The sequence below is a fragment of the Pan troglodytes genome, chromosome 18 (genome assembly GCF_028858775.2).
Source record: "Pan troglodytes isolate AG18354 chromosome 18, NHGRI_mPanTro3-v2.0_pri, whole genome shotgun sequence".
Taxonomy (NCBI): domain Eukaryota; kingdom Metazoa; phylum Chordata; class Mammalia; order Primates; family Hominidae; genus Pan; species Pan troglodytes.
This window is the reverse complement of record NC_072416.2, coordinates 11,471,180-11,496,569: the sequence shown is the minus strand read 5'-3', so window position 1 is coordinate 11,496,569 and position 25,390 is coordinate 11,471,180. Positions and strand designations below refer to the sequence as shown.

At 49.6% G+C, this 25,390-nt stretch overlaps 1 protein-coding gene across 4 annotated transcripts in view; it reads right to left on the bottom strand.

The window, feature by feature from the left end:
- Positions 1-411: 411 nt before the first annotated feature.
- Positions 412-25,390, bottom strand: part of PMM2 (phosphomannomutase 2) — a 55,151-nt gene continuing 30,172 nt past the window's right edge. The window contains exons 8-9 of one of the 4 annotated variants that reach the window (XR_010152260.1): positions 3,714-4,000; positions 412-3,520 (exon numbers count right to left, since the gene is read on the bottom strand). Coding sequence is in view for 3 of the 4 variants with exons in the window: in XM_009430269.4 (XP_009428544.1) it covers positions 21,387-21,560 (174 nt within the window). In the remaining variant the exon portion in view is untranslated. Of the gene's footprint in view, positions 4,001-4,043; positions 5,650-20,143; positions 21,561-25,390 lie in introns of those variants that run through there. The other 3 variants (XM_063796609.1, XM_016929383.4, XM_009430269.4) reach the window with 3 other exon arrangements.

Sequence of the window (25,390 nt, the reverse complement as noted above, 5' to 3'; positions counted from 1 at the left end):
GACCCGAGAGGGCTCTTTCACTGCCCCAAGCCTCTCTCCCGCTCTGTCCTCGCCTTGGCATGGTGGCATTGCTGTGACCCTGTGTGCTGGTGCACTGGCAGGCTCTGGCCGGCAGTGAGCTGGGGGATTGCATTCTGCTATTCAGGGGTGACCTTGGGATTCTGTCTTGGCAGAATCCTTTGTCAGCGGCTCTTGCTCTGTCCTTCCTATTTGGCCACAGCTCTTTCAATCAATGGGTATTCTAGAACTGCAGGATGTCAGAGCTGGAAGGGACGCGATACCGGTTTACAGAAGGGGAAACTCCTGGAGGCTCTGGGAGGGACGGAGGTTTTTGGTGACAGAGCGAGAGCTAAAATTGAGGATTCCTGAATCCAGATCTTGCCTCCCATCAGCCATCTTTCTCCCAATAAATTTTTGTTTTGTGCAAGGCTATGTGTGTGTTTGTGTGGAGGCTGGCTCACCAAGTTTTTCCTTTTAAGTCTTCAGATAAGGGTGTCTCCCCCAGGTGAGGCTGACACATTCCACGTGGCACTCTGTTTTTTTAGGGGATGGTGAATAAGAGGATGGGATCATCTATTTTTTAGTCATCATTCTCTAGCATGAGAAAGCTTAGCAGGGAGGAGAATGCGGCTTCCTGGCAATAGAAAATGCCAGTAACTTGGTCAGCGGCACTCCAGTGCCCTGTTGAAGCTTTTAGGATGTGTGAGTTACACCTCATCCCCATCAGCTGTGGGAAGAGAGGACGGGCCTCGGGGCACACTGTCCACAGTCCCTGGCTCATTCCTGCTATAGAGGTGTTTTTTGTTTGTGTTTTTGAGACAAGGTCTCGCTTTGTTGCCCTGCAGCCTTAACCTCGTGGGATCAAGTGATCCTCCTTCAGCCACCTGAGTAGCTGGGACTAGAGGCATATGCCACCATGCCTGGCTAATTGTTAAATTTTTTGTAGAGATCAACTTGCTACATTGCCCAAGTTGGTCTCGAACTCCTATACTCAGACCATCCTCCTGCCTCAGCCTCCCACAGTGCTGGGACCAGAGGTGTGAGCCACAGCACCCGGCCACTGCTATAGACATTTGATGAACGTTTGCTAGGACTGGGCATGGTGGCTCACGCCTGTAATCCCAGCATTTTGAGAGGCCGAGGTAGGTGGATGGCTTGAGCTCAGGGGTTTGAGACCAGCTGGGCATCATGGCGAAACCTGGTCTCTACCAAAAAAAAAATACAATTAGCTGGGCATGGTGGCATGAGCCTGTGGTCCCAGTTACTCCAGAGGCTGAAGTGGGAGGATTGCTGGAGCCCAGGAAGTCAAGGCTGCAATGAGCTGTGAATACACCACTGCACTCCAGCCTGGGTGACAGCGACACCCAGTCTCAAAAAAAAAAAAAAAAAAAAAAAAAAGCTTGCTGCTCTTCAGGCATGAAGTCAGGGGCTGGAAGCAGATGAGGCTTGAGGGCCCGGGGCTGGCAGAGAGTCCTAGGACGGAGAGCTTTTCAAGGTCCATAGCAGGGGAGGAAGGGTTTGCTGTTGCAGCAGTGGGAGTGAGGGCAGAAGGTGGGCAGGTGTGAGAACTCCTGTTCTTGGTTTCCAGGAGAACAGTGACGGCAGGGGCCACTCTATGGGGTCGCTGTGCTCTGTTGGGAAGGCTTTGCTCTGGCCGGTGTCTCCCAAGGGAGGCAGTGATTTTGGGTGGTGCAGAGATGGACACTTTTCTTGTCAGTATTATACAATGATTTCCAAAGCATATTGGGAAAAAACCAGCCCATCAAACCTGTTTAGGGAGAGCCTAACGTAGGCACTTAGCTCAAAACAATGACATTTGCTGACTTACTATATGGAGTACTACATGGGTAGCCAAGGAAGGGTTTGGCAAAAGCTGAAGGTGGGGAGCGGGCGTGGTAGCTCACGCCTGTAATCTCAGCACTTTGGTAACCGAGGTGGGCAGATCACTTGAGGTCAGGAGTTCAAGACCAGCCTAGGCAAAATAGTGAAACCCCGTTTCTACTAAAAATACAAAAATTAGCTGCGCGTGGTGGTGCATACCTGTAATCCCAGTTACTTGGGAGGCTGAGGCAGGAAAATCGCTTGAACCTGGAGGCAGAGGTTGCAGCGAGCCAAGATTGTGCCACTGCACCCCAGCCTGGATAACAGAGTGAGACTCTGTCTCAAAAACAAAAAAAAAGGCCGGGCATGGTGACTCATGCCCATGCCTGTAATCCCAGTACTTTGAGAGGCCAAGGCAGGTGGATCTCCTGAGGTCAGGAGTTCGAGACCAGCCTGGCCAACATGGTGAAACCCCGTCTCTACTAAAAAGACAAAAATTAGCTGGGCATGGTGGCGGGGGCCTGTAATCTCAGCTACTCGGGAGGCTGAGGCAGTAGAATTGCTTGAACTGGGGAGGCGGAGGTTGCAGCGAGCTGAGATCGTGCCATTGCACTCCAGGCTGGGCGACAACAGTGACTCGTCTCAAAAACAATAGCAACAACAAAAAAAACAAAACTGAAGATGGGACTGGGAAGACGTTTGGGAAAGCAGCCTCGGGTGAAGGAGGTGGAATGAGTTCTACGTCTTGACTTTGGGGTGCCGTGGCGGGCAGCGTAGAGGTTGCCTGTCATTCAGGTTGGAGGAGCCTGCCTGGGCTGAGGTGGCCAGCCGGGGCCCAGAGCCAGAACACTTGGGAGGGGTGGAGAGGAAGCAGCAGCCCTTGGAGAGGAAGTGATTCAAAACCACGTATGCCTGGATGTGTCCGGACTACGGCAACATCTACCCAACTGCCTTCTCCTGGCCCCTGTGGGCACTCCCCTTCCAGTAGCTGGAGAGACCTTCCCGGACAGATCATGAGTATGCCCCACACCTCTCCCTCGGGGTCAGGTTCAAGCTCAACTTCCTGGCTAGCCTCTCCCTCCAGGGAGCCAGAGGCCTGCCCTGCACTCACCTGCTGCTCAGGTTCAACCCAGGCCTTTTCTCTGAGGCTTAAGCCCTGGGTGACCTTGAGTTCAGGGTCAGCTTCTGCAGTGCTGGGGATGGTGACTTTCAACAGTGCTAAGCTGGCCTGGATGCAACCTCTGTGCTTTGCTGTGGCTCAAAATTTACCTACTGTGTTTGAATTTCTTGTGATGGTGTCTTTATCCTGCAACCCCCTAAAGCAGAGAGAGGGACTGACTGTCCCTGCCTTATAGGGTTCTGGGTTGGGAAGGGGTATTACTTGAGTTAGTAATGGCTCACACTCACTGTTCAAAGTGCTTTAAATTCCATACACGGTAAGGACTATCCCATTTGACAGAGGAAGAAACTGAGGCGAAGATGAACTCACCTTAAGTCACGCAGCAGCTTGTAGCAGCAGAACTAGGCTTGGAGTCTTGGCAGCTGTGCTCTTACCTGCCACGTGCAGAACCTGCTGCTCCGGGGTCACGCAGAAGGCACCAGGACACGTTGTGCAGGCGTCGTTTAGCTGTTATCACTTTACATCCCACCACAGTGCGGGGCAAGCCGATGCCCTCGGAGTAAGCCCCAGGAAGCTGGCCTGGGATGCAATGTGATGACAAAGAAGGTGGAAGGGGAGTGTCAATTCTGACTGCAGAAGGGAGGCAGCAGGCAGTGCAGGAGGGGCTCGAGGGGCCTGGGGAGGGTCTCAAGCAGCCACTGTGGGAACTGGGGCAGGGACGGCCCAAACCTCCGCGCATCAGCACCCAGCCTGGCGGACTCGGGGTACTCACCTGAGGGCAGCCCTGTGCAGGCGGTGACACAGCAGCGACGCTCCATCTCCGGTTAAAACAAGTTTGAGTAAGACTCAGTTGTCTCGCTTTGACGCAATACGTTAAGGAAACTTGTAAAGAATGGCAGATCCTGACCCAGTGGGCAGAAAAGCAGCGGGGGAGGAGTCTATGCATCAGGAACAGCAACATACAACTCCGCAGAGGGAGGGGACCCTGACGTGACAGAAATCCAGAGCAAAGAAAGAGTGGCTCTCAGACCTGGAAGGGCTGGGGTTCCGTTCCAGAATCTGGGAACATAGGAGGAAAAAGAAATCAGAATGAGAAACAGGAAACAATAAAATCACTTTAATGTGCTACTTTTCACTTCGGAAGGTCATTACAGTATCATTCAACAAGGAAAGATGCCACTGGATGGCTGTGTCCTGTGAGTCACTGAGATGAGCAGCTGGCTGCTTTCACCCCACTGGATCCGGGGCTCGGACAGTTACAAGCCCGAGTGGCTGGGAGGTTTGGAGGGAACCAGGTTTAGCTGTGATGAAAGCACCTGGTTGTGGGCTGGGAGGCAGGAGTGCAGGGCAGCCTGGGCTCCCCTGGCCCCAGACTCAGGTCGGCAAGTGCCCAGTGGGGGCCACACAACCCCAGCACCAAGCAATGGAGGGTGTATGGCTCACAGTGTTTCCACATCCTGAAAAGTGACACATGAACCGTTTCCTAGGAAAGTTCTCTTCCACCGTGTTCTGGCTGAGACCTGGGATCCTTCCAGTTTCACGAAGAACGTGCAGAAGATGAAAAGAGTGAGGGACGCGGACCTAGCTGTAGCTGCACTCAGCCGCCTCAGTGGTAAAGTCTGGGTGAAGGCCTGGGTGAGTGCAGATAGGAGAGCAGCTCCTCTTACTGTTCTCTGGCTGGGCTCTCGCTCCATCCCTGAGAAACTAGAGGCGAACGCCTCCAGGAAGCCAGCCAGGGGCAACCAGAAAGTCCTTTTGGTGAAGTCTGACATCCCGCGTTGGTTTCTCTGGACCTGGGTAAGAACCGGCCCCAGGGGAAGGACTGTTTTGCCAGCACCAACTCTCCAGCCCAGCTGTTGGTTCCCACTCCCTCCGGTCTCGGAGACAGAGAAGCAGCCAGGCTATTCTGAGTGTAGTGAACACAGAGCCGGTCCGAATCCGGCCCAGCCGAGGTGCAGACTCCCTAGGGTCTGCTCCCACTTGGCCAGCCATCTGTCCAGCAGGCCTCAGCCTCAAACACGGGAAAACGCAGAGTGCGTCTAGTCACTGGGCATCACACTGCCCCACTCCAGCCCCCATCAAGGTGACATGCAGGCGGGAGCTTCGTTCCAGGAGGTGTTTGTAAACTTCGTCCTGGGCTGGGTCACTGCAGATGGCCTGTCCTGGTTTCTCATTACCGAACCCCCATTTTTGGTATTGATGCAGGGGTCCATTAAAAAAACCACTTATGTTTCCACAGACCCACCAAGAGAGGGGGTCCAGGCACAGTTTTTCTTTCTGTATCATCCCAGAATGATGGGGAAATTTCCGCCAAAACTACATGATTGCACGTATCAGGGTGGGTTTTAGACTAGGGGGCTGGGGGTGGGTGGGGAAGACCTTTTGTGGGAGGCATTCCTCTGGGCCATTCTTGACAAGAGTTTTCTCCTTCCTTCTGGAAGTTTCTGGCACCGGAGGTGGAGGTCCAGACTGCACATGCCTGGCATAGCACGCAGAGCCTGCCTGGGCTGCGGGTGGGTGAGCACGTGTGGGAGGACCCTCGGCTCTGGCCACCCAATGCCCTATGCTGGCCTGTCAGCCGGGACCCCACCCCTCCCGCTCCCGCGTTAGGAGAACAGCATTTCACAGATCCTGCGCGTGTCCTCAGGCGCTGTCACGGAGTAGCCCATGGTTCTGGGGTCTGTGAAGATCTCATGGTCATTGCCACCCTGGAAAGACACGAAGTACAGATGAAGGCTCCTCCTCGTGTGTCCCGAGCCATTGCTGATGTGACCCTGGAGCCCAAAAGTACTCAAAAAACAAGATTTAACTGGGCAGGGAGAGTTTCTTCAGCTACCTTCCTCTTAGTTTCCAGGAGAGGAACATGAGTACAATTGTTATTAAGAAGAGATTTATAACCTTCTCTTGAACTGCAATTTGGCTTGGAACACGTAATTATGCCTATGAGAGACATCACGACGTTCTTGCGAAGATCTAAGGCTTATTTTTCTACACAGAAGGCATCAGCGAGTGACAGTATTCTCACAGCCATCAGTTTTTTTTTTTTTTTTTTTTTAGCTGTACCCACGCTTTTCTAACAAGTCACAAGGGAGCGTCAGGAGGGCAGAGGGCTGGGAGCAGGGCAGGCAGAGAGCCGGGAGCAGGGCTGCCAGGGATCTTCCTGTGATGAGGGACGTGGCGACATCAGCGGTGATGGCAGCCACTGGCCATGTGTCACTCTGCACACTTGAAACGTGGCCAATGCAATGGAGGAACTCAGTTAATTTGATTTTAATTTAAACAGCCCCACGTGGGCCGGGCGTCGTGGCTCATGCCTGTAATCCTAGCACTTTGGGAGGCTGAGAAGGGTGGATCACTTGAGGTCAGGAGTTCAAGACCAGCCTGGCCAACACAGCAAAACTCCATTTCTACTTAAAATACAAAAATTAGCTGGGCATGGTGGTGCACGTCTGAAATCCCAGCTGCTCGGGAGGCTGAGGCAGGAGAATTGCTTGAACTCGAGAGGTGGAAGTTGCAGTAAGCCGAGATCGCACCACTGCACTCCAGCCTGGGCAACAAAGGGAGACTCTATCTTAAATAAATAAATAAATGGCCCCACGTGACTGGGGTCTGAGCTGCTGGCTAAGAGCAGGGTCTCTGGAACAGGTGGCCTGGGTCAGATGCTGGTTCTACCACTGAGCAGCAGTGTGGCTGCGCCAACTCCCCGTCTCCAAAATGGGGTCATGATGGAAGCTTGCTCAGAGCTCTGTGGCCAGAAGTTCAGGAGATGATGGTTGGGGTCACACCTTGGTAAGATGATGAAACCGAGGCCTCAGAAAGTCTGCAAGGGCCCATGTCTAGGAGGACCTGGGCATGTTCTGCTGGGGTCCTGTGCCTGAGTTGAGTGCTCCAATCTGTGTCCCCATCACCCCCACCAATCCCACTGGGCTCACGTTAATGAATCAGGTTATCTGCCGCTCCCGCAACCCCGAGCCCTGCAGGAAAGCCCCTGTTTTTCTCGTGGAATTCCTTTATTTCCCTCATAAAATTGGATAAACACTCTAACTCAAAACCTTAAAATAATCTACGATTGGTTTACAATACAATGAACACAACCGCAGAGAAAAGGGATTTTTCTCATAAAGCACCGAGCATGAAGCCAGCGTGGAAACCATGATTTTGTACCAAAAATCTGACATCCTTTAAAAGAATTAATTGCCTCTGGAAATGAGTGTTTTCATTTTTGCAAGAACCTATCCCCAGGCAGATGGCCTCCTCAGGTGGAGGTGAATTTCAGGCTTCAGGAGGGAACGTCGCTGGGCCCAGGGAGTGCTAGGTGGAGTCAGGTTAGGAGGCCATGAACTTGGCATCCCTTCCAGTCCAGCCACTTGGGAACCTGTCAGGGCCTTGTACTGGCCTTACACAGTTTTGTACCAGGCCTGGGGGCTTTCAGACAGACCTGAATTGCATGGCCACCATCTGCTACCTACACATGTGAAATCAGTTCTGGTAATTCTGATTTTGCCTTTTTTTTCCTTCGGACTTAGGGTCTTGCTATGTTGCCCAGGCTGGGCTCGAGCGAACCTCCTGCCTCAGCCTCTCGAGTAGCTGAGACAAAGACTGTGTGCAACAGTGCCAAGCTAGTTCTAGTAATTCTTCTAATTAAAAAAAAAAAAGATTTCTTTCAGGAATGGCACAGTGGGTAAAAGTCACAGAGAACCTAACAAAGGCACAACCTAGCTGGGCATGGTGGTGCACACCTGTAATCCCAGCTGCTTGGCAGGAGAATCACTTGAACCTGGGAGGCGGAGGTTGCAGTGAGCCAAGAACAGACCACTGTACTTCAGCCTGGGCAACAGAGCGAGACTCAAAAGAAAAAAAAAACAAACAAAAAACCAAAGGCACAACCAACTCTCACATGCCTCTGAAGAGCCAAACACCCTCCCCGCCTCAGTGCCTGAGGAGGGGAGTCAGTATTCACACATTAACACAACACACCTTTCTAGAACACCTACTGTCAGGCCTCTGACCCCAAGCCAAGCCATCGCATCCCCCATGACTTGCACGTATATATCCAGATGGCCTGAAGTAACTGAAGATCCACAAAAGAAGTAAAAATAGCCTTAACTGATGACATTCCACCATTGTGATTTGTTTCTGCCCCACCCGAACTGATCAATGTACTTTGTAATCTCCCCCACCCTTCAGAAGGTTCTTTGTAATTCTCCCCACTCTTCAGAATGTACTTTGTGAGATCCACCCCTGCCCGCAAAACACTGCTCTTAACTTCACCGCCTATCCCAAAACCTATAAGAACTAATGACAATCCACCACCCTTTGCTGACTCTTGGGACTCAGCCCGCCTGCACCCAGGTGAAATAAACAGCCATGTTGCTCACACAAAGCCTGTCTGGTGGTCTCTTCACACGGACGCGCATGAAATTTGGTGCCGTGACTCGGATCGGGGGACCTTCCTTAGGAGATCAATCCCCTATCCTCCTGCTCTTTGCTCCATGAGAAAGATCCATCTACGACCTCAGGTCCTCAGACCCACCAGCCCAAGAAACATCTCACCAATTTCAAATCCAATAAGTGGCCTCTTTTTACTCTCTTCTCCAACCTCCCTCACTATCCCTCAACCTCTTTCTCCTTTCAATCTTGGCGCCACACTTCAATCTCTCCCTTCTCTTAATTTCAATTCCTTTCATTTTCTGGTAGAGACAAAGGAGACACGTTTTATCTGTGGACCCAAAACTCTGGCGCCGGTCACGGACTGGGAAGGCAGCCTTCCCTTGGTGTTTAATCATTGCAGGGACGCCTCTGATCATTCACCCACGTTTCAGAGGTGTCAGACCACGCAGGGACACCTGCCTTGGTCCTTAACCCTTAGCGGCAAGTCCCGCTTTTCTGAGGAAGGGGCAAGCACCCCAACCCCTTCTTTCCGTGTCTCTACCCCTTCTCTGATTTTCTGGGGCAGGGGCAAGAACCCCCCAACCCCTTCTCCTTCACCCTTAGCGGCAAGTCCCGCTTTTCTGGGGAAGAGACAAGTACCCCAAACTCATATCTCTGTGCCCCAATCCCTTATTTCTGTGCCCCAACCCCTTTCCCGCTTTTCTGGAGGGTAAGAACCCCCAAACCCCTTCCCTCCATGTCTCTAAGCTCTCTTTTCTCTGGGCTTGCCTCCTTCACTATGGGCAACCTTCCTACATTCTTCCTCCTTCTCCCTTAGCCTGTGTTCTCAAGAACTTAAAACCTCTTCAACTCACACCTGACCTAAAACCTAAATAAATGCCTTATTTTCTTCTGCAAAGCCGCTTGACCCCAATACAAACTCGACAGTAGTTCCAAATAGCCAGAAAATGGCACTTTCAATTTTTCCATCCTGCAAGATCTAAATAATTCTTGTCGTAAAATAGGCAAACGGTCTGAGATGCCTGATGTCCAGGCATTCTTTTACACATCAGCCCCTTCCTAGTCTCTGTGCCCAGTGCAACTCGTCCCAAATCTTCCTTCTTTCCCTCCTGCCTGTCCCCTCAGTCCCAACCCCAAGCGTTGCTGAGTCTTTCTAATCTTCCTTTTCTACAGACCCATCTGACCTCTCCCCTCCTCGCCAGGCCGAGCTAGGTCCCAATTCTTCCTCAGCCTCCACTCCTCCACCCTATAAACCTATCACCTCCCCTCCTCACACTCGGTCCGGCTTACAGTTTCTTTCCCTGACTAGCCCTCCCCAACCTGCCTAGCAATTTATTCTTAAAAAGGTGGCTGGAGCTAAAGGCACAGTCAAAGTTAATGCTCCTTTTTCTTTATCCCAAATCAGATAGTGTTTAGGCTCTTTTTCATCAAATATAAAAATCCAGCCCAGTTCATGGCTCGTTTGGCAGCAACCCTGAGATGCTTTACGGCCACAGACACTAAAAGGTCAAAAGGCCATCTTATTCTCAATATACATTTTATCACCCAATCTGCTCCTGACATTAAATAAAACTCCAAAAATTAGAATCTGGCCCTCAAACCCCACAACAGGATGTAATTAACCTCACCTTCAAGGTGTACAATAATAGAAAAAAGTTGCAATTCCTTGCCTCCACTGTGAGACAAACCCCAGCCACATCTCCAGCACACAAGAACTTCCAAATGCCTGAACCGCACCAGCCAGGCGTTCCTCCAGAACCTTCTCCCCCAGGAGCTTGCTACAAGTGCCAGAAATCTGACTACCAGGCCAAGGAATGCCCGCAGCCCAGGATTCCTCCTAAACCGTGTCCCACCTGTGCGGGACCCCACTGGGAATCGGACTGTTCAACTCACCTGGCAGCCCCTCCCAGAGCCCCTAGAACTCTGGCCCAAGGCTCTCTGACTGATTCCTTGGCTTAGCGGCTGAAGATTGACGCTGCCCAATTGCCTCGGAAGCCCCCGGACCATCACGGACGCCAAGCTTTGGGTAACTCTCACAGTGGAGGGTAAGTCCACCCTCTGTTTAATCGAAACGGGGACTACCCACTCCATGTTGCCTTCTTTTCAAGGGCCTGTTTCCCTTGCCTCCATAACTGTTGTGGGTATTGACGGCCAGGCTTCTAAACCTCTTAAAACTCCCCAACTCTGGTGCCAACTTAGACAATACTCTTTGAAGCACTCATTTTTAGTTATCCCCACCTGCCCAGTTCCCTTATTAGGCCGAGATATTTTAAGCAAATTATCTGCTTCCCTGACTATTCCTGGACTACAGCCGCATCTCATTGCCGCCCTTCTCCCCAACCCAGAGCCTCCTTTGCATCTTCCTCTCATATCCCCCCACCTTAACCCACAAGTATGGGACATCTCTACTCCTTCCCTGGCAACCGATCACATGCCCATTACCATCCCATTAAAACCTAATCACCCTTACCCCGCTCAACGCCAATATCCCATCCCACAGCATACTTTAAAAGGATTAAAGCCTGTTATCACTGGCCTGCTACAGCATAGGCTTCTAAAACCTATAAACTCTCCTTACAATTCCCCCATTTTACCTGTCCAGAAACCGGACAAGTCTTACAGATTAGTTCAGGATCTGCGCCTTATCAACCAAATTGTTTTGCCTATCCACCCTGTGGTGCCCAACCCGTACACTCTTTCATCCTCAATACCTTCCTCCACAACTCACTATTCCACACTTGATCTTAAAGATGCTTCTTTCAGCATTCCCCTGCACCCCTTGTCCCAGCCTCTCTTTGCTTTCACCTGGACTGACCCTGACACCCATCAGTCCCAGCAGCTTACCTGGGCTGTGCTGCCGCAAGGTTTCAGGGACAGCCCTCATTACTTCAGCCAAGCTCTTTCTCATGATCTACTTTCCTTCCACCCCCTCCGCTTCTCACCTTACTCAATATATTGATGACCTTCTTCTTTGTAGCCCCTCCTTTGAATCTTCTCAACAAGACACACTTCTGCTCCTTCAGCATTTATTCTCCAAAGGATATCAGGTATCCCCCTCCAAAGCTCAAATTTCATCCTCATCTGTTACCTATCTCGGCATAATTCTCATAAAAACACACGTGCTCTCCCTGTTGATCGTGTCTGATTAATCTTCCAAACCTCAATCCCTTACAAAACAACAACTCCTTTCCTTCCCAGGCATGGTTAGTGCGGTCAGAATTCTTACACAAGAGCCAGGACCGCACCCTGTAGCCTTTCTGTCCAAACAACTTGACCTTACTGTTTTAGCCTAGCCCTCATGTCTCCGTGCAGCGGCTGCCGCTGCTTTAATACTTTTAGAGGCCCTAAAAATCACAAACTATGCTCAACTCACTCTCTACATTTCTCATAACTTCCAAAATCTATTTTCTTCCTCATACCTGATGCATATACTTTCTGCTCCCCGGCTCCTTCAGCTGTACTCACTCTTTGTTAAGTCCCACAATTACCATTGTTCCTGGCCTGGGCCTCAATCTGGTCTCCCACGTTATTCCTGATACCACACCTGACCCCCATGACTGTATCTCTCTGATCCACCTGACATTCACCCCATTTCCCCGTATTTCCTTCTTTCCTGTTCCTCACCCTGATCACGCTTGATTTATTGATGGCGGTTCCACCAGGCCTAATCGCCACATACCAGCAAAGGCAGGCTATGCTATAGTACAAGCCACTAGCCTGCCTATTAGAATCTCTCATTTCCTTTCCATCGTGGAAATCTATCCTCAAGGAAATAACTTCTCAGTGTTCCATCTGCTATTCTACTCCTCCTCAGGGATTCTTCAGGCCCCCTCCCTTCCCTACACATCAAGCTTGAAGATTTGCCCCCACCCAGGACTGGCAAATTAGCTTCACTCAACATGCCCCGAGTCAGATAACTAAAATACCTCTTAGTCTAAGTAGACACTTTCACTAGATAGGTAGACGCCTTTCCTACAGGGTCTGAGAAGGCCACCGCAGTCATTTCTTCCCTTCTGTCAGACATAATTCCTCAGTTTAGCCTTCCCACCTCTATACAGTCTGATAACGGACCAGCCTTTACTAGTCAAATCACCCAAGCAGTTTCTCAGGCTCTTAGTATTCAGTGGAACCTTCATATCCCTTACCATCCTCAATCTTCAGGAAAGGTAGAACGGACTAATGGTCTTTTAAAGGTACACCTCACCAAGCTCAGCCTCCAACTTAAAAAGGATTGGACAGTACTTTTACTTCTTGCTCTTCTCAGAATTAGAGCCTGTCCTCGAGATGCTACAGGGTAGGTACAGTCCATTTGAACTTTTATATGGACGCACTTTCTTGCTTGGCCCCAACCTCATCCCAGACACCAGCCCTCTAGGCGACTGTCTTCCAGTCCTCCAGCAGGCTAGACAGGAAATTCGCCAGGCTGCTAAGCTTCTCTTGCCTACTCCAGATCCCCAGCCATATGAAGACACCCTAGCTGGACGATCAGTTCTTGTTAATCTGACCCCTCAAACTCTACAACCTCGATGGACCGGACCCTACTTAGTCATCTATAGTACCCCGACTCCCATCCGCCTGCAGGATCCTCCCCACTAGGCTCACCGTTCCAGAATAAAGCTGTGTCCATCGGACAGCCAGCCTAATCCCCCCTCTTCCTCCTGGAAGTTGCAAATACTCTCCCCCACTTCCCTTAAACTCACTCGTATTTCTGAAAAACAGTCATAACCCTTATGAGCCTAATACATCCCTTCATTCTATTAGGTCTTTCGTCCTTACCCTACTTTTTGCAACAGGGCTTTACGAAGTCACCCCCACCACTTAGGCCAAGCCCCAAAAAACTAGTCATCCCTACTATCTTCTGTCTGGTCATACTCCTATTCTCCATTCTCAACTACTTACAAATGCCCTACTCTTGTTTACACCACCGGTTTACACTGTTTCTTCAAGCCATCACAGTTGATCTCTCTTGGTGCTATCCCCAAACTGCCACTCTTAACTCCCTCTTAGAGTGGATAGATGATCTTTGCTGGCAAGGCACCCTCCAATACTTCCACCCTGATGAAGTTCTATTCTTTACTTTTATACTCACTCTTATTCTCATTCCCATTCTTATGCCACCCTCTACCTCTCCCCAGCTATCTCCACCACACTGTCAACCTTACCCATTCTCTTCTAGCTGCTTCTAATCCCTCCTTAGTGAACAACTGCTGGCTTTGCATTTCCCTTTCTTCCAGTGCCTAAACAGCTGTCCCCACCTTACAGACAGACTGGGCAACATCTCCCGTCTCCCTACACCTCCGAACTTCCTGTAACAGCCCTCACCTTTACCCTCCTGAAGAACTCATTTACTTTCTAGACAGGTCCAGCAAGACTTCCCCAGACATTTCACATCAGCAAGCTGCCGCCCTCCTTCGCACTTATTTAAAAAACCTTTCTCCTTATATTAACTCTACTCTCCCCATATTCGGACCTCTCACAACACAAACTACTATTCCTGTGGCTGCTCCTATATGTATCTCTCGGCAAAGACCCACTGGAATTCCCCTAGGTAATCTTTCACCCTCTCCATGTTCCTTTACTCTTCATCTCCGAAGCCCAACTACACACATCACTGAAACAATGGGAGCCTTCCAGCTCCATATTAGACAAGCCCTCTATCAATACTGACAAACTTAAAAACATTAGCAGTAATTACTGCTTAGGAAGACACTTGCCCTGTATTTCACTCCATCCTTGGCTACCTTCCCCTTGCTCATCAGACTCTTCCTCCCAGGCCCTCCTCTTGTTTACTTTTACCCAGCCCCGAAAATAATAGTGAAAGGTTGCTCGTAGATACTCAACGTTTTCTCATACAGCATGAAAATCGAACCTCCCCCTCTACGCAGTTACCCCAGCAGTCCCCATTACAACCTCTGACAGCTGCCGCCGTAGCTGGATCCCTAGGACTCTAGGTACAAGACAGCCCTTGCAGCACTCCTCATCTTTTTACTTTACATCTCCAGTTTTGCCTCGCACAAGGTCTCTTCTTCCTCTGTGGATCCTTTACCTAACATGTGTCTACCTGCTAATTGGACAGGCACATGCACACTAGTCTTCCTTACTCCCAAAATTCAATTTGCAAATAGGACCGAAGAGCTCCCTGTTCCCCTCATGACACCGACACGACAAAGAAGAGTCATTCCACTAATTCCCTTGATGGTCGGTTTAGGACTTTCTGCCTCCACTATTGCTCTCGGTACTGGAATAGCAGGCATTTCAACCTCTGTCACAACCTTCCATAGCCTGTCTAATGACTTCTCTGCTAGCACCACAGACATATCACAAACTTTATCAGTCCTCCAGGCCCAAGTTGACTCTTTAGCTGCAGTTGTCCTCCAAAACCACGGAGGCCTTGACTTACTCACTGCTGAAAAAGGAGGACTCTGCATATTCTTAAATGAAGAGTGTTGTTTTTACCTAAATCAATCTGGCCTGGTGTATGACAACATAAAAAAACTCAAGCATAGAGCCCAAAAACTTGCCAACCAAGCAAGTAATTACGCTGAACCCCCTTAGGCACTCTCTAATTGGATGTCCTGGGTCCTCCCAATTCTTAGTCCTTTAATACCCATTTTTCTCCTCCTTTTATTTGGACCTTGTATCTTCCGTTTAGTTTCTCAATTCATCCAAAACTGTATCCAGACTATCACCAATCATCCTATACGACAAATGTTTCTTCTAACATCCCCACAATATCACCCCTGACCACAAGACCTCCCTTCAGCTTAATCTCTCCCACTCTAGGTTCCCACGCCACCCCTAATCCCACTTGAAGCAGCCCTGAGAAACATCGCCCATTCTCTCTCCATACCACCCCCCAAAAATTGTCGCCGCCCCAACACTTCAACACTATTTTATTTTTCTTATTAACGTAAGAAGGCAGGAATGTCAGGCCTCTGAGCCCAAGCCAAGCCATCGCATCACCTATGGCTTGCACGTATACATCCAGATGGCCTGAAGTAAATGAAGATCCACAAAAGAAGTAAAAATAGCCTTAGCTGATGACATTCCAGCATTGTGATTTGTTTCTGCCCCACCCTAACTGATCAATGTACTTTGTAATCTCCCCCACCCTTAAGAAGGTTCTCTGAAATTCTCCCCACTCTTGAGAATGTACTTTGTGAGATCTACCCCTGCCCGCAAAACATTGCTCTTAACTTCACCGCCTATCCCAAAACCTATAAGAATTAATGATAATCCACCACCCTTTGCTGACTCTTTTGGGACTCAGCCCGCCTGCACCCAGGTGAAATAAACAGCCATGTTGCTCACACAAAGCCTGTTTGGTGGTCTCTTCACACGGACGCGCATGAAACACTTCAATCTCTCCCTTCTCTTAATTTCAATTCCTCTCATTTTCTGGTAGAGACAAAGGAGACACGTTTTATCCGTGGACTCAAAACTCCGGCGCCGGTCAGAGACTGGGAAGGCAGCCTTCCCTTGGTGTTTAATCATTGCAGGGACACCTGATAATTTACCCACGTTTCAAAGGTGTCAGACCACGCAGGGACGCCTGCCTCGGTCCTTCACCCTTAGCGGCAAGTCCCACTTTTCTGGGGGAGGGGCAAGTACACCAACCCCTTCTCTCCGTGTCTCTACCCCTTCTCTGCTTTTCTAGGGGAGGGGTAAGTACTCCAACCCCATATATCTCTGTGCCCCGATCCCTTATTTCTGCGCCCCAACCTCTTATATCTCTGTGCCCCAATCCCTTATTTCCGTGCCTCAACCCCTTCTCTGCTTTTCTGGAGGGCAAGAACCCCCCACCCCTTCTCCGTGTCTCTACTCTTTTCTCTGGGCTTACTTCCTTCACTATGGGCAAGCTTCCACCTTCCATTCCTCCTTCTTCTCCCTTAGCCTGTGTTCTCAAGAACTTCAAACCTCTTCAACTCACACCTGACCTAAAACCTAAGCGTCTTATTTTCTTCTGCAATGCCTCCTGACCCTAATACAAACTTGACAGTAGTTCCAAATAGCCAGAAAACGGCACTTTCAATTTTTCCATCCTACAAGATCTAAATAATTCTTGTCGTAAAATGGGCAAACGGTCTGAGGTGCCTGACGTCCAGGCATTCTTTTACACATCAGCCCCTTCCTAGTCTCTGTGCCCAGTGCAACTCGTCCCAAATCTTCCTTCTTTCCCTCCTGCCTGTCCCCTCAGTCCCAACCCCAAGCATCGCTGAGTCTTTCTAATTCTCCTTTTCTACAGACCCATCTTACCTCCCCTCCTGGCCAGGCCGAACTAGGTCCCAATTCTTCCTCAGCCTCCACTCCTCCACCCTGTAATCCTTTTATCACCTCCCCTCCTCACACCTGGACCAGCTTACAGTTTCATTCTGTGACTAGCCCTCCCCCACCTGCCCAGCAATTTACTCTTGAAAACGTGGCTGGAGCTAAAGGCATAGTCAAGGTTAATGCTCCTTTTTCTTTATCCCAAATCAGATAGTGTTTAGGCTCTTTTTAATCAAATATAAAAATCCAGCCCAGTTCATGGCTCGTTTGGCAGCAAGCCTGAGACACTTTACGGCCACAGACACTAAAAGGTCAAAAGGCCATCTTATTCTCAATATACATTTTATTACCCAATCTGCTCCCGACATTAAATAAAACTCCGAAAATTAGAATCTGGCCCTCAAACCCCACAACAGGACGTAATTAACTTCACCTTCAAGGTGTACAATAATAGAAAAAAGTTGCAATTCCTTGCCTCCACTGTGAGACAAACCCCAGCCACATCTCCAGCACACAAGAACTTCCAAACGCCTGAACCGCAGCGGCCAGGCGTTCCTCCAGAACCTTCTCCCCCAGGAGCTTGCTACACGTGCCGGAAATCTGGCCACTGGGCCAAGGAATGCCCGCAGCCCGGGATTCCTCCTAAGCCACGTCCCATCTGTGTGGGACCCCATGAAAATCAGACTGTTCAACTCACCTGGCAGCCACTCCCAGAGCCCCTGGAACTCTGGTCCAAGGCTCTCTGACTCCTTCCCAGATCTTCTCGGCTTAGCGGCTGAAGACTGACGCTGCCCAATCGCCTCGGAAGCCCCATAAACCATCACGCACGCCGAGCATCGGGTAACTCTCACAGTGGAGGGTAAGTCCATCCCCTTCTTAATCAATACGGAGGCTATCCACTCCACATTACCTTCTTTTCAAGGGCCTGTTTCTCTTGCCTCCGTAACTGTTGTGGGTATTGACGGCCAGGCTTCTAAACCTCTTAAAACTCCCCAACTCTGGTGCCAATTTAGACAATAGTCTTTTAAGCACCCCTTTTAGTTATCCCCACCTGCCCAGTTCCCTTATTAGGCCGAGACACTTTAAATTATCTGCTTCCCTGAGTATTCCTGAACTACAGCTACATCTCATTGCCGCCCTTCTTCCCAATCCAAAGCCTCCTTTGTGTCCTCCTCTTGTATCCCCCAACCTTAACCCACAAGTATAAGATACCTCTACTCCCTCCTTGGCGACCAATCATGTACCCCTTACCATCTCATTAAAACCTAATCACCCTTACCCAGCTCAATGTCCCATCCCACAGCACACTTTAAAAGGATTAAAGCCTGTTATCACTCGCCTGCTACAGCATGGCCTTTTAAAACCTATAAACTCTCCTTACAATTCCCCCATTTTACCTATCCTAAAACCAGACAAGGCTTACAGGTTACTTCAGAATCTGTGCCTTATCAACCAAATTGTTTTGCCTATCCACCCCGTGGTGCCAAACCCATATACTCTCCTATCCTCAATACCTCCATCTACTACCCATTATTCTGTTCTGGATCTCAAACATGCTTTCTTTACTATTCCTCTGCACCCTTCATCCCAGCGTCTCTTTGCTTTCACTTAGACGACCCTGACACCCATTAGGCTCAGCAAATTACCTGGGCTGTACTGCCACAAGGCTTCACAGACAGCCCCCATTACTTCAGTCAAGCCCAAATTTCATCCCCATCTGTTACCTATCTCGGCATAATTCTCATAAAAACACACGTGCTCTCCCTGTTGATCGTGTCTGATTAATCTTCCAAACCTCAATCCCTTACAAAACAACAACTCCTTTCCTTCCTAGGCATGGTTAGTGCGGTCAGAATTCTTACACAAGAGCCAGGACCGCACCCTGTAGCCTTTCTGTCCAAACAACTTGACCTTACTGTTTTAGCCTAGCCCTCATGTCTGCGTGCAGCGGCTGCCGCTGCTTTAATACTTTTAGAGGCCCTAAAAATCACAAACTATGCTCAACTCACTCTCTACATTTCTCGTAACTTCCAAAATCTACTTTCTTCCTGATACCTGACGCATATACTTTCTGCTCCCCGGCTCCTTCAGCTGTACTCACTCTTTGTTAAGTCCCACAATTACCATTGTTCCTGGCCCGGACCTCAACCTGGCCTCCCACGTTATTCCTGATACCACACCTGACCCCCATGACTGTATCTCTCTGACCCACCTGATATTCACCCCGTTTCCCCATATTTCCTTCTTTCCTGTTCCTCACCCTGATCACGCTTGATTTATTGATGGCGGTTCCACCAGGCCTAATCGCCACACACCAGCAAAGGCAGGCTATGCTATAGAACAAGCCACTAGCCCGACTCTTAGAACTTCTCATTTCCTTTCCATCGTGGAAATCTATCCTCAAGGAAATAACTTCTCAGTGTTCCATCTGCTATTCTACTCCTCCTCAGGGATTCTTCAGGCCCCCTCCCTTCCCTACACATCAAGCTTGAAGATTTGCCCCCACCCAGCACTGGCAAATTAGCTTTACTCAATATGCCCCGAGTCAGATAACTAAAATACCTCTTAGTCTAGGTAGACACTTTCACTGGATGGGTAGAGGCCTTTCCTACAGGGTCTGAGAAGGCCACCGCAGTCATTTCTTCCCTTCTGTCAGACATAATTCCTCAGTTTAGCCTTCCCACCTCTATACAGTCTGATAACGGACCAGCCTTTATTAGTCAAATCAGCCAAGCAGTTTTTCAGGCTCTTAGTATTCAGTGAAACCTTTATATCCCTTACGGTCCTCCGTCTTCAAGAAAAGTAGAATGGACTAAAGGTCTTTTAAAAACACACCTCACCAAGCTCAGCCACCAACTTAAAAAGGACTGGACAATACTTTTACCACTTTCCCTTCTCAGAATTCAGGCCTGTCTTCAGAATGCTACAAGGTACAGCCCATTTAAGCTCCTGTATAGAAGCTCCTTTTTATTAGGCCCCAGTCTTATTCCAGACACCAGACCAACTTAGACTGTGCCCCCCAAAACTTGTCATCCCTACTATCTCCTGTCTAGTCATACTCCTATTCGCCATTCTCAACTACTCATACATGCCCTGCTCTTGTTTACACTGCCGGTTTACACTGTTTCTCCAAGCCATCACAGCTGATATCTCCTGGTGCTATCCCCAAACTGCCACTCTAAACTCTTGAAATAAATAAATAATCTTTGCTGGCAGGACTATGCTGAATCTCCTTAGGCACTCTCTCATCAGATGTCCTGGGTCCTCCCAATTCTTAGTCCTTTTATACCTGTTTTTCTCCTTCTCTTATTCCATTTAGTTTCTCAATTCATCCAAAGCCGTATCCAGGCCATCACCAATAATTCTATACGACAAATGTTTCTTCTAACAACCCCACAATATCACCCCTTACCACAAGACCTCCCTTCAGCTTAATCTCTCCCACTCTAGGTTCCCACGCCACCCCTAATCCCACTTGAAGCAGCCCTGAGAAACATCGCCCATTCTCTCTCCATACCACCCCCCAAAAATTTTCACCGCCCCAACACTTCAACACTATTTTATTTTTCTTATTAATATAAGAAGGCAGGAATGTCAGGCCTCTGAGCCCAAGCCAAGCCATCGCATCCCCTATGACTTGCACGTATACATCCAGATGGCCTGAAGTAACTGAAGATCCGCAAAAGTAAAAATAGCCTTAACTGATGACATCCCACCATTGTGATTTGTTTCTGCCCCACCCAAACTGATCAATGTACTTTGTAATCTCCCCCACCCTTAGGAAGGTTCTTTGTAATTCTCCCCACTCTTGAGAATGTACTTTGTGAGATCCACTCCTGCCCGCAAAACATTGCTCTTAACTTCACCGCCTATCCCAAAACCCATAAGAACTAATGATAATCCACCACCCTTTGCTGACTCTTTTTTGGGACTCAGCCCGCCTGCACCCAGGTGAAAAAAACAGCCATGTTGCTCACAGAAAGCCTGTTTGGTGGTCTCTTCACAAGGATGCGCATGAAACCTACTACCTGCCAGGCATTGCTTTAGCAGCTAGGGATACAGCGCAAACCAAAACCACATCACAGCTGCCTTGGGAGCCTGTGGTGTGGTCGGGGAGACCAGTCATGAACAGACAGCTCTTGGGTGCCTTGTTGAGCAAAGGGAGGGAAGGGCTGCCAGGCCTGGAGGGTGAGGGAACCCTGGCATCTGAGGGAAGTGAGGGCACAGGCCATGTGGCCATCAGAGAAGAGGCTGAAGAGGGAGGATGGGTAGGGGCTGGGGCCGGGCCACAGCGGGCCTCACAGATTGTGGTAAGGACCTGGGATTTCACGGGTAGCCACCTGAAGCCTGCAAGCCCGGGCCATGATCAGATTACTTTACAACAGGATCTTTCTGGAGAATGGGTGGGGGGTGAGGACGCAATTGACGGGAGCAGTTAGGAGGCTCCTGCAGCCGGCCAGGGTGCAAAGATGACAGAGGCCATTACCTGGGAAGAGACCCCTGAAGCAAAAAGGGTTTATGCTAGTCCCCTGACAGTTGCTAGGCCTGCCCTTCCCTGCAGATGTCACATGCAGGGACAGAGGCCTAACGGCACGAGTCTCCTCCCATGGTCCTGCTGGGGGCTGGTGGGGAAGGTGTCTGTGGAATCTGAGTGATCTGTGTGCATGTAACTCGCTGACACTTAATAAAGCTAGGTCTGGAGAATCAATACCCATCCAGGAGGGCGAAATCCTCCCGACCCTGGCTGCAGGAGCCTCTCTGGGTTGCTTCTCAGCTCCACCCCCTTTCAGAGAGCCGCAGGGCTCGCAGGAGCATCTGCATCACAAACACAACCTGCCTCAGGCCTTCCTTTCTCTCCCGCCAAGGGTCTGCTTCTTTCTTTGTGACTCTCAGAGCATGGTGGGCTCCTTCCTGGGGTGCAGCCTTCTTGGGGCTGTGTCGAGCTTGCATACCAGAGTAGCTGCAAAGCAAGTGAAGCGGACCCCAAATGAAATGAAAGGAAAGCTGGCTGCCCTCTAGAATAATAAGGCTAGAGAACCGGAAATTTCAAATGCTGGATTTGCATATGCACTAAAGGTTACTTGATTCTAGCTGGGGAACTCAGCCACCTCCCAAGCTCCAAGAACAAAAACCCTGTTCCCTGGAGAAGGGAGGGAAGGGGGGAGGGATGAAAGAACGATCCAATTTCTCATTATAGTGTACCTGACAGGCACCAAAGAGAGGCCAGGGCTCAGTGAAATCCGCGCATTAATATTTAAATCCCTAATAGTCCCAAAGTCTGAGGATGAAACAGAAGGCATAGTGTTGGCCATGTTCAGATGCCAGGGGGCTGATGAGTCTCCCCACCCCAGCCCATTTCTGTACATGCTGTTGCTGACCTGTGCAGTGTAGTAGTGAACCCCAATCATCCAAAGAGAGGAACAGTGTCATCTATCACAGCCTGCGTGAACTGCTTAGCCGGTAGCAGTGGGTGTGTGCTGTGTGGATGCCTCCTATAGCACAGATGGACTCTCTGTAGCTCGTGGTCCGGACTCTTATTTATTTTTGAGACAGGGTCCCACTCTTGCCCAGGCTGGACTGCACTGGTGCGACCATGTCTTGCTGCAGCCTCCACCTCCTGGGCTCAAGCGATCCTCCCACCTCAGCCTCCTGAGTAGCTGGGACTACAGGTGTTCACCACCATGCCTTATAGTCGATTCTTGCTGTGGATGTTCATTTTGGTTGTTTAACAAGTATTTATCAAATTTCTAGGTATTATGGATGCAGGGACTGAAACCACATTTGCAAAAATTATAACTGAGAAAATGTTAACAGTGAAAGAGATCTGGCCTGACTCCATCTTGCTTCTAACCTCCAAGCTGTCCTTGTTCATTCCAGGGCATAGGCTGAACTAACCTTGGGAGGAATTCAGTTTATAGTTCAACTTTGTTTTTTTTGTTTTTGGAGACGGAGTCTCACTCTGTCACCAAGGTGGAGTGCAGTGGCACACTCTCGGCTCACTGGAATCTCTGCCTCCCAGGTTCAAGTGATTCTCCTGCCTCAGCCTCCCGAGTAGCTGGGATTACAGGCGTGCGCCACCACACCTGGCTAATTTTTGTACTTTTAGTAGAGGCGGGGTTTCACCCTGTTGACCAGGCTGGTCTCAAACTCCTGGCCTCAAGTGATCCGCCTGCCTCAGCCTCCCAAAGTGCTGGGATTACAGGCGTGAGCCACCCTGCCCGGCCTATAGTTCAACTTTGAAACAAAGGATAACAGCTCTTTCCTGAAATAAACCCCCTTCTTGCCTGGGGACCAGTCTGCCTTTGTAGGACTAACAAATTAGCTACAAGATTAGAAATTATGGTTTTGGAGCCACGGAGCCTCTGGCTGCAAGAGTCTGAACCTCCCCACATTGCTCCTGAGAATAACATCGCTTGTAAATCCTAAGATCAGTGCTTGAGATATTTTGCAGACCCTGCCTTCCAATGCAGCAGTTGATGCCACCCAGACAGGTAATATGATTCAACCAGCTCTTTGATCCCACCCAAGGACAGAAGACAGCAAGAAGAACTCACTTCTACCCCCTATGATTTCATCTCCATGCTGACCAATCAGCAATCCACACCTCCAGAGCCCCTACCCACCAAGTTATCCTTAAAAACTCAAATCCCCAAATTCTTGGAGACTGATTTGAGTAATAATAAAACTCCAGTCTCCTGCACAGCTGGCTCTGTGTGAATTACTCTATTGCAATTCTCCTGTCTTGATAAATTGGTTGTCTAGGCTGTGGGCAAGGAGAACCTGTGGAGGGGCTTACAGATTTGGGGGCTCATCTGTGATTTCCCTTGTGGCTATCTTCCAGCGATTCAGTAGCCTCCCCAACCCCCCTCACTGGTGATGGATCCAGAGGCCAGCCCAGGCGGCCACCTAGTTCTCTTCGACTGGGGGCTGACACTGGCACCATCTCTACTAATGGGGTGCTGCCAACCCATGGTGTATGGATTTAACTGCAATGAACAGTCCTGGGGAGACGTCCTGTAACTGTAGCCCCATCACAGGGTATCTGTCTGTAGCCCCATCATGGGGCATCTCTAGCTCTATTAGGTGGTATCTGTTTGTAGCCCCAGCATGGGGTATCTGCCCTAATTGTACAGAGAATAGGGGACTTGTTTGGAGGAATACTCTTGGTTTGTGATTTAGTCTGGAAACTCTTTCTGGAAGGTGTTTTGCTGTATGTGTTTGTATATGTGGAGGAGATGTCTAAGGGAATTGCTGAAGAAGTCCATCAGGCTCTCCTAGTTTGTCTGGTTGGTCACATTCGCTGAACCCTGAAGGACTTGTCAGCAGAAGCTCGGAAGTTCGACAGGGCTGCCTTGAGGGTGACCATCCGCTCTTCCATCTGGCTCAGAGACCATCCTTTGAATTCCAGGTGGAAGGCGTCTCTTCCCACCTTGAGTGGAGTGGATCAAAGATGACAGAGACCAACGGGAGCAAGTGTGAGCCTTGCCAAGTTGATGCTGGGCAATGAGCATAGTGACTAGTTTTGCCATGTGTACTCTGCTCTGACCAGGATGGAAAATGTTAATTCAGTTCCCCATGCAGCCCATTGGGCAGCATCTTGAAAAATTGAGAGGCTTTTGCCTGTGGTTCCATAAAACAGAAATGGATGGTTTTCCTTTGCAATGTGACTTGGCGCCCACAGCTAGCGTGCAGCGAGCAGGGTCATCAAGAGCTGCTCCGTTCTTCTGGAAGCTACAGAGAATGGGAACCCAGAAACCTGACATGCAGGCAAAAAGGGTAAACATTTCTTATCAGCCAGGCTTCTGGCCCCTCTCGCCGTGTATGAATGGAAAACATCACTGTTTGTCTCCTCTGCAAGGGTCTGATTAATAGAAAAAATCTTATGAGCCTAGACTTAGGCTGTAGTGAATCTGGTGCACTCTGTGCTGTGAATACAAATCCCCAGCTACTCTGGAGGCTGAGGCAGGAAAATCACTGGAACCTGGCAGGTGGAGGCTGCAGTGAGCTAAGATCGCACCACTGCACTCCAGCCTGGGCAACAGAGTGAGACTCCATCTCAAATGAAAAAAGAAAAACAAAGACAAAGGCACAACCAGCTCTCACATGCCTCAGATGAATCACACATCCTCTCTCCTCACTCAGTGACTTAGGAGGGGGAGTCAGTATTCACACATTAATACGACACACCTTTCTAGAACACCTACTACCTGCCAAGCATTGCTTTAGTAGCTGGAGATACAGCGCAAACCAAACCCACTCACAGCTGCATCCTCTGTCATGGAGAGCAGGACCACAGAATAGGATGTGGACATAGGACCCCTCTAAGCCCGCTGTTCAATCCAGCCTGGCAGACTGGTCAGTTCCAAACTTTGCTCCAACAAAAACCAGATAAGGTTTCCCTCTTCTCTTGTTTTACGTCCTGAAAAACTTGACTTTGGGAACATGTCAGGGTACCCTCTCTTAGTCTCCAGCATCCAGAGGGCATGAATTTTTGGATTCATGTCGGTGGCTGGTCTGAGAGGACATGTGACAGTGTCATGTCTAGCCTTAAGAATTATCTTGAGTAAAGTCCTGGATTCCCAGGAACAGCAGTGTAACAGCCTTCAGCTTTAGCTCAGTAGCTGAAGCTTTGCTATTTCACAGTGGTAGCCTGGGTCTGGTTCCCAGCTTACGGAATGGGTGCTCTCTGGTTTGTTATTTACGTAAGTTTTTTTTGTGTGCCATTTATTGATTCTTTCCCCACCATGGACAGCTTGCCTTGAAATCTGCCTTAAATTTTCTTTTCTCTAA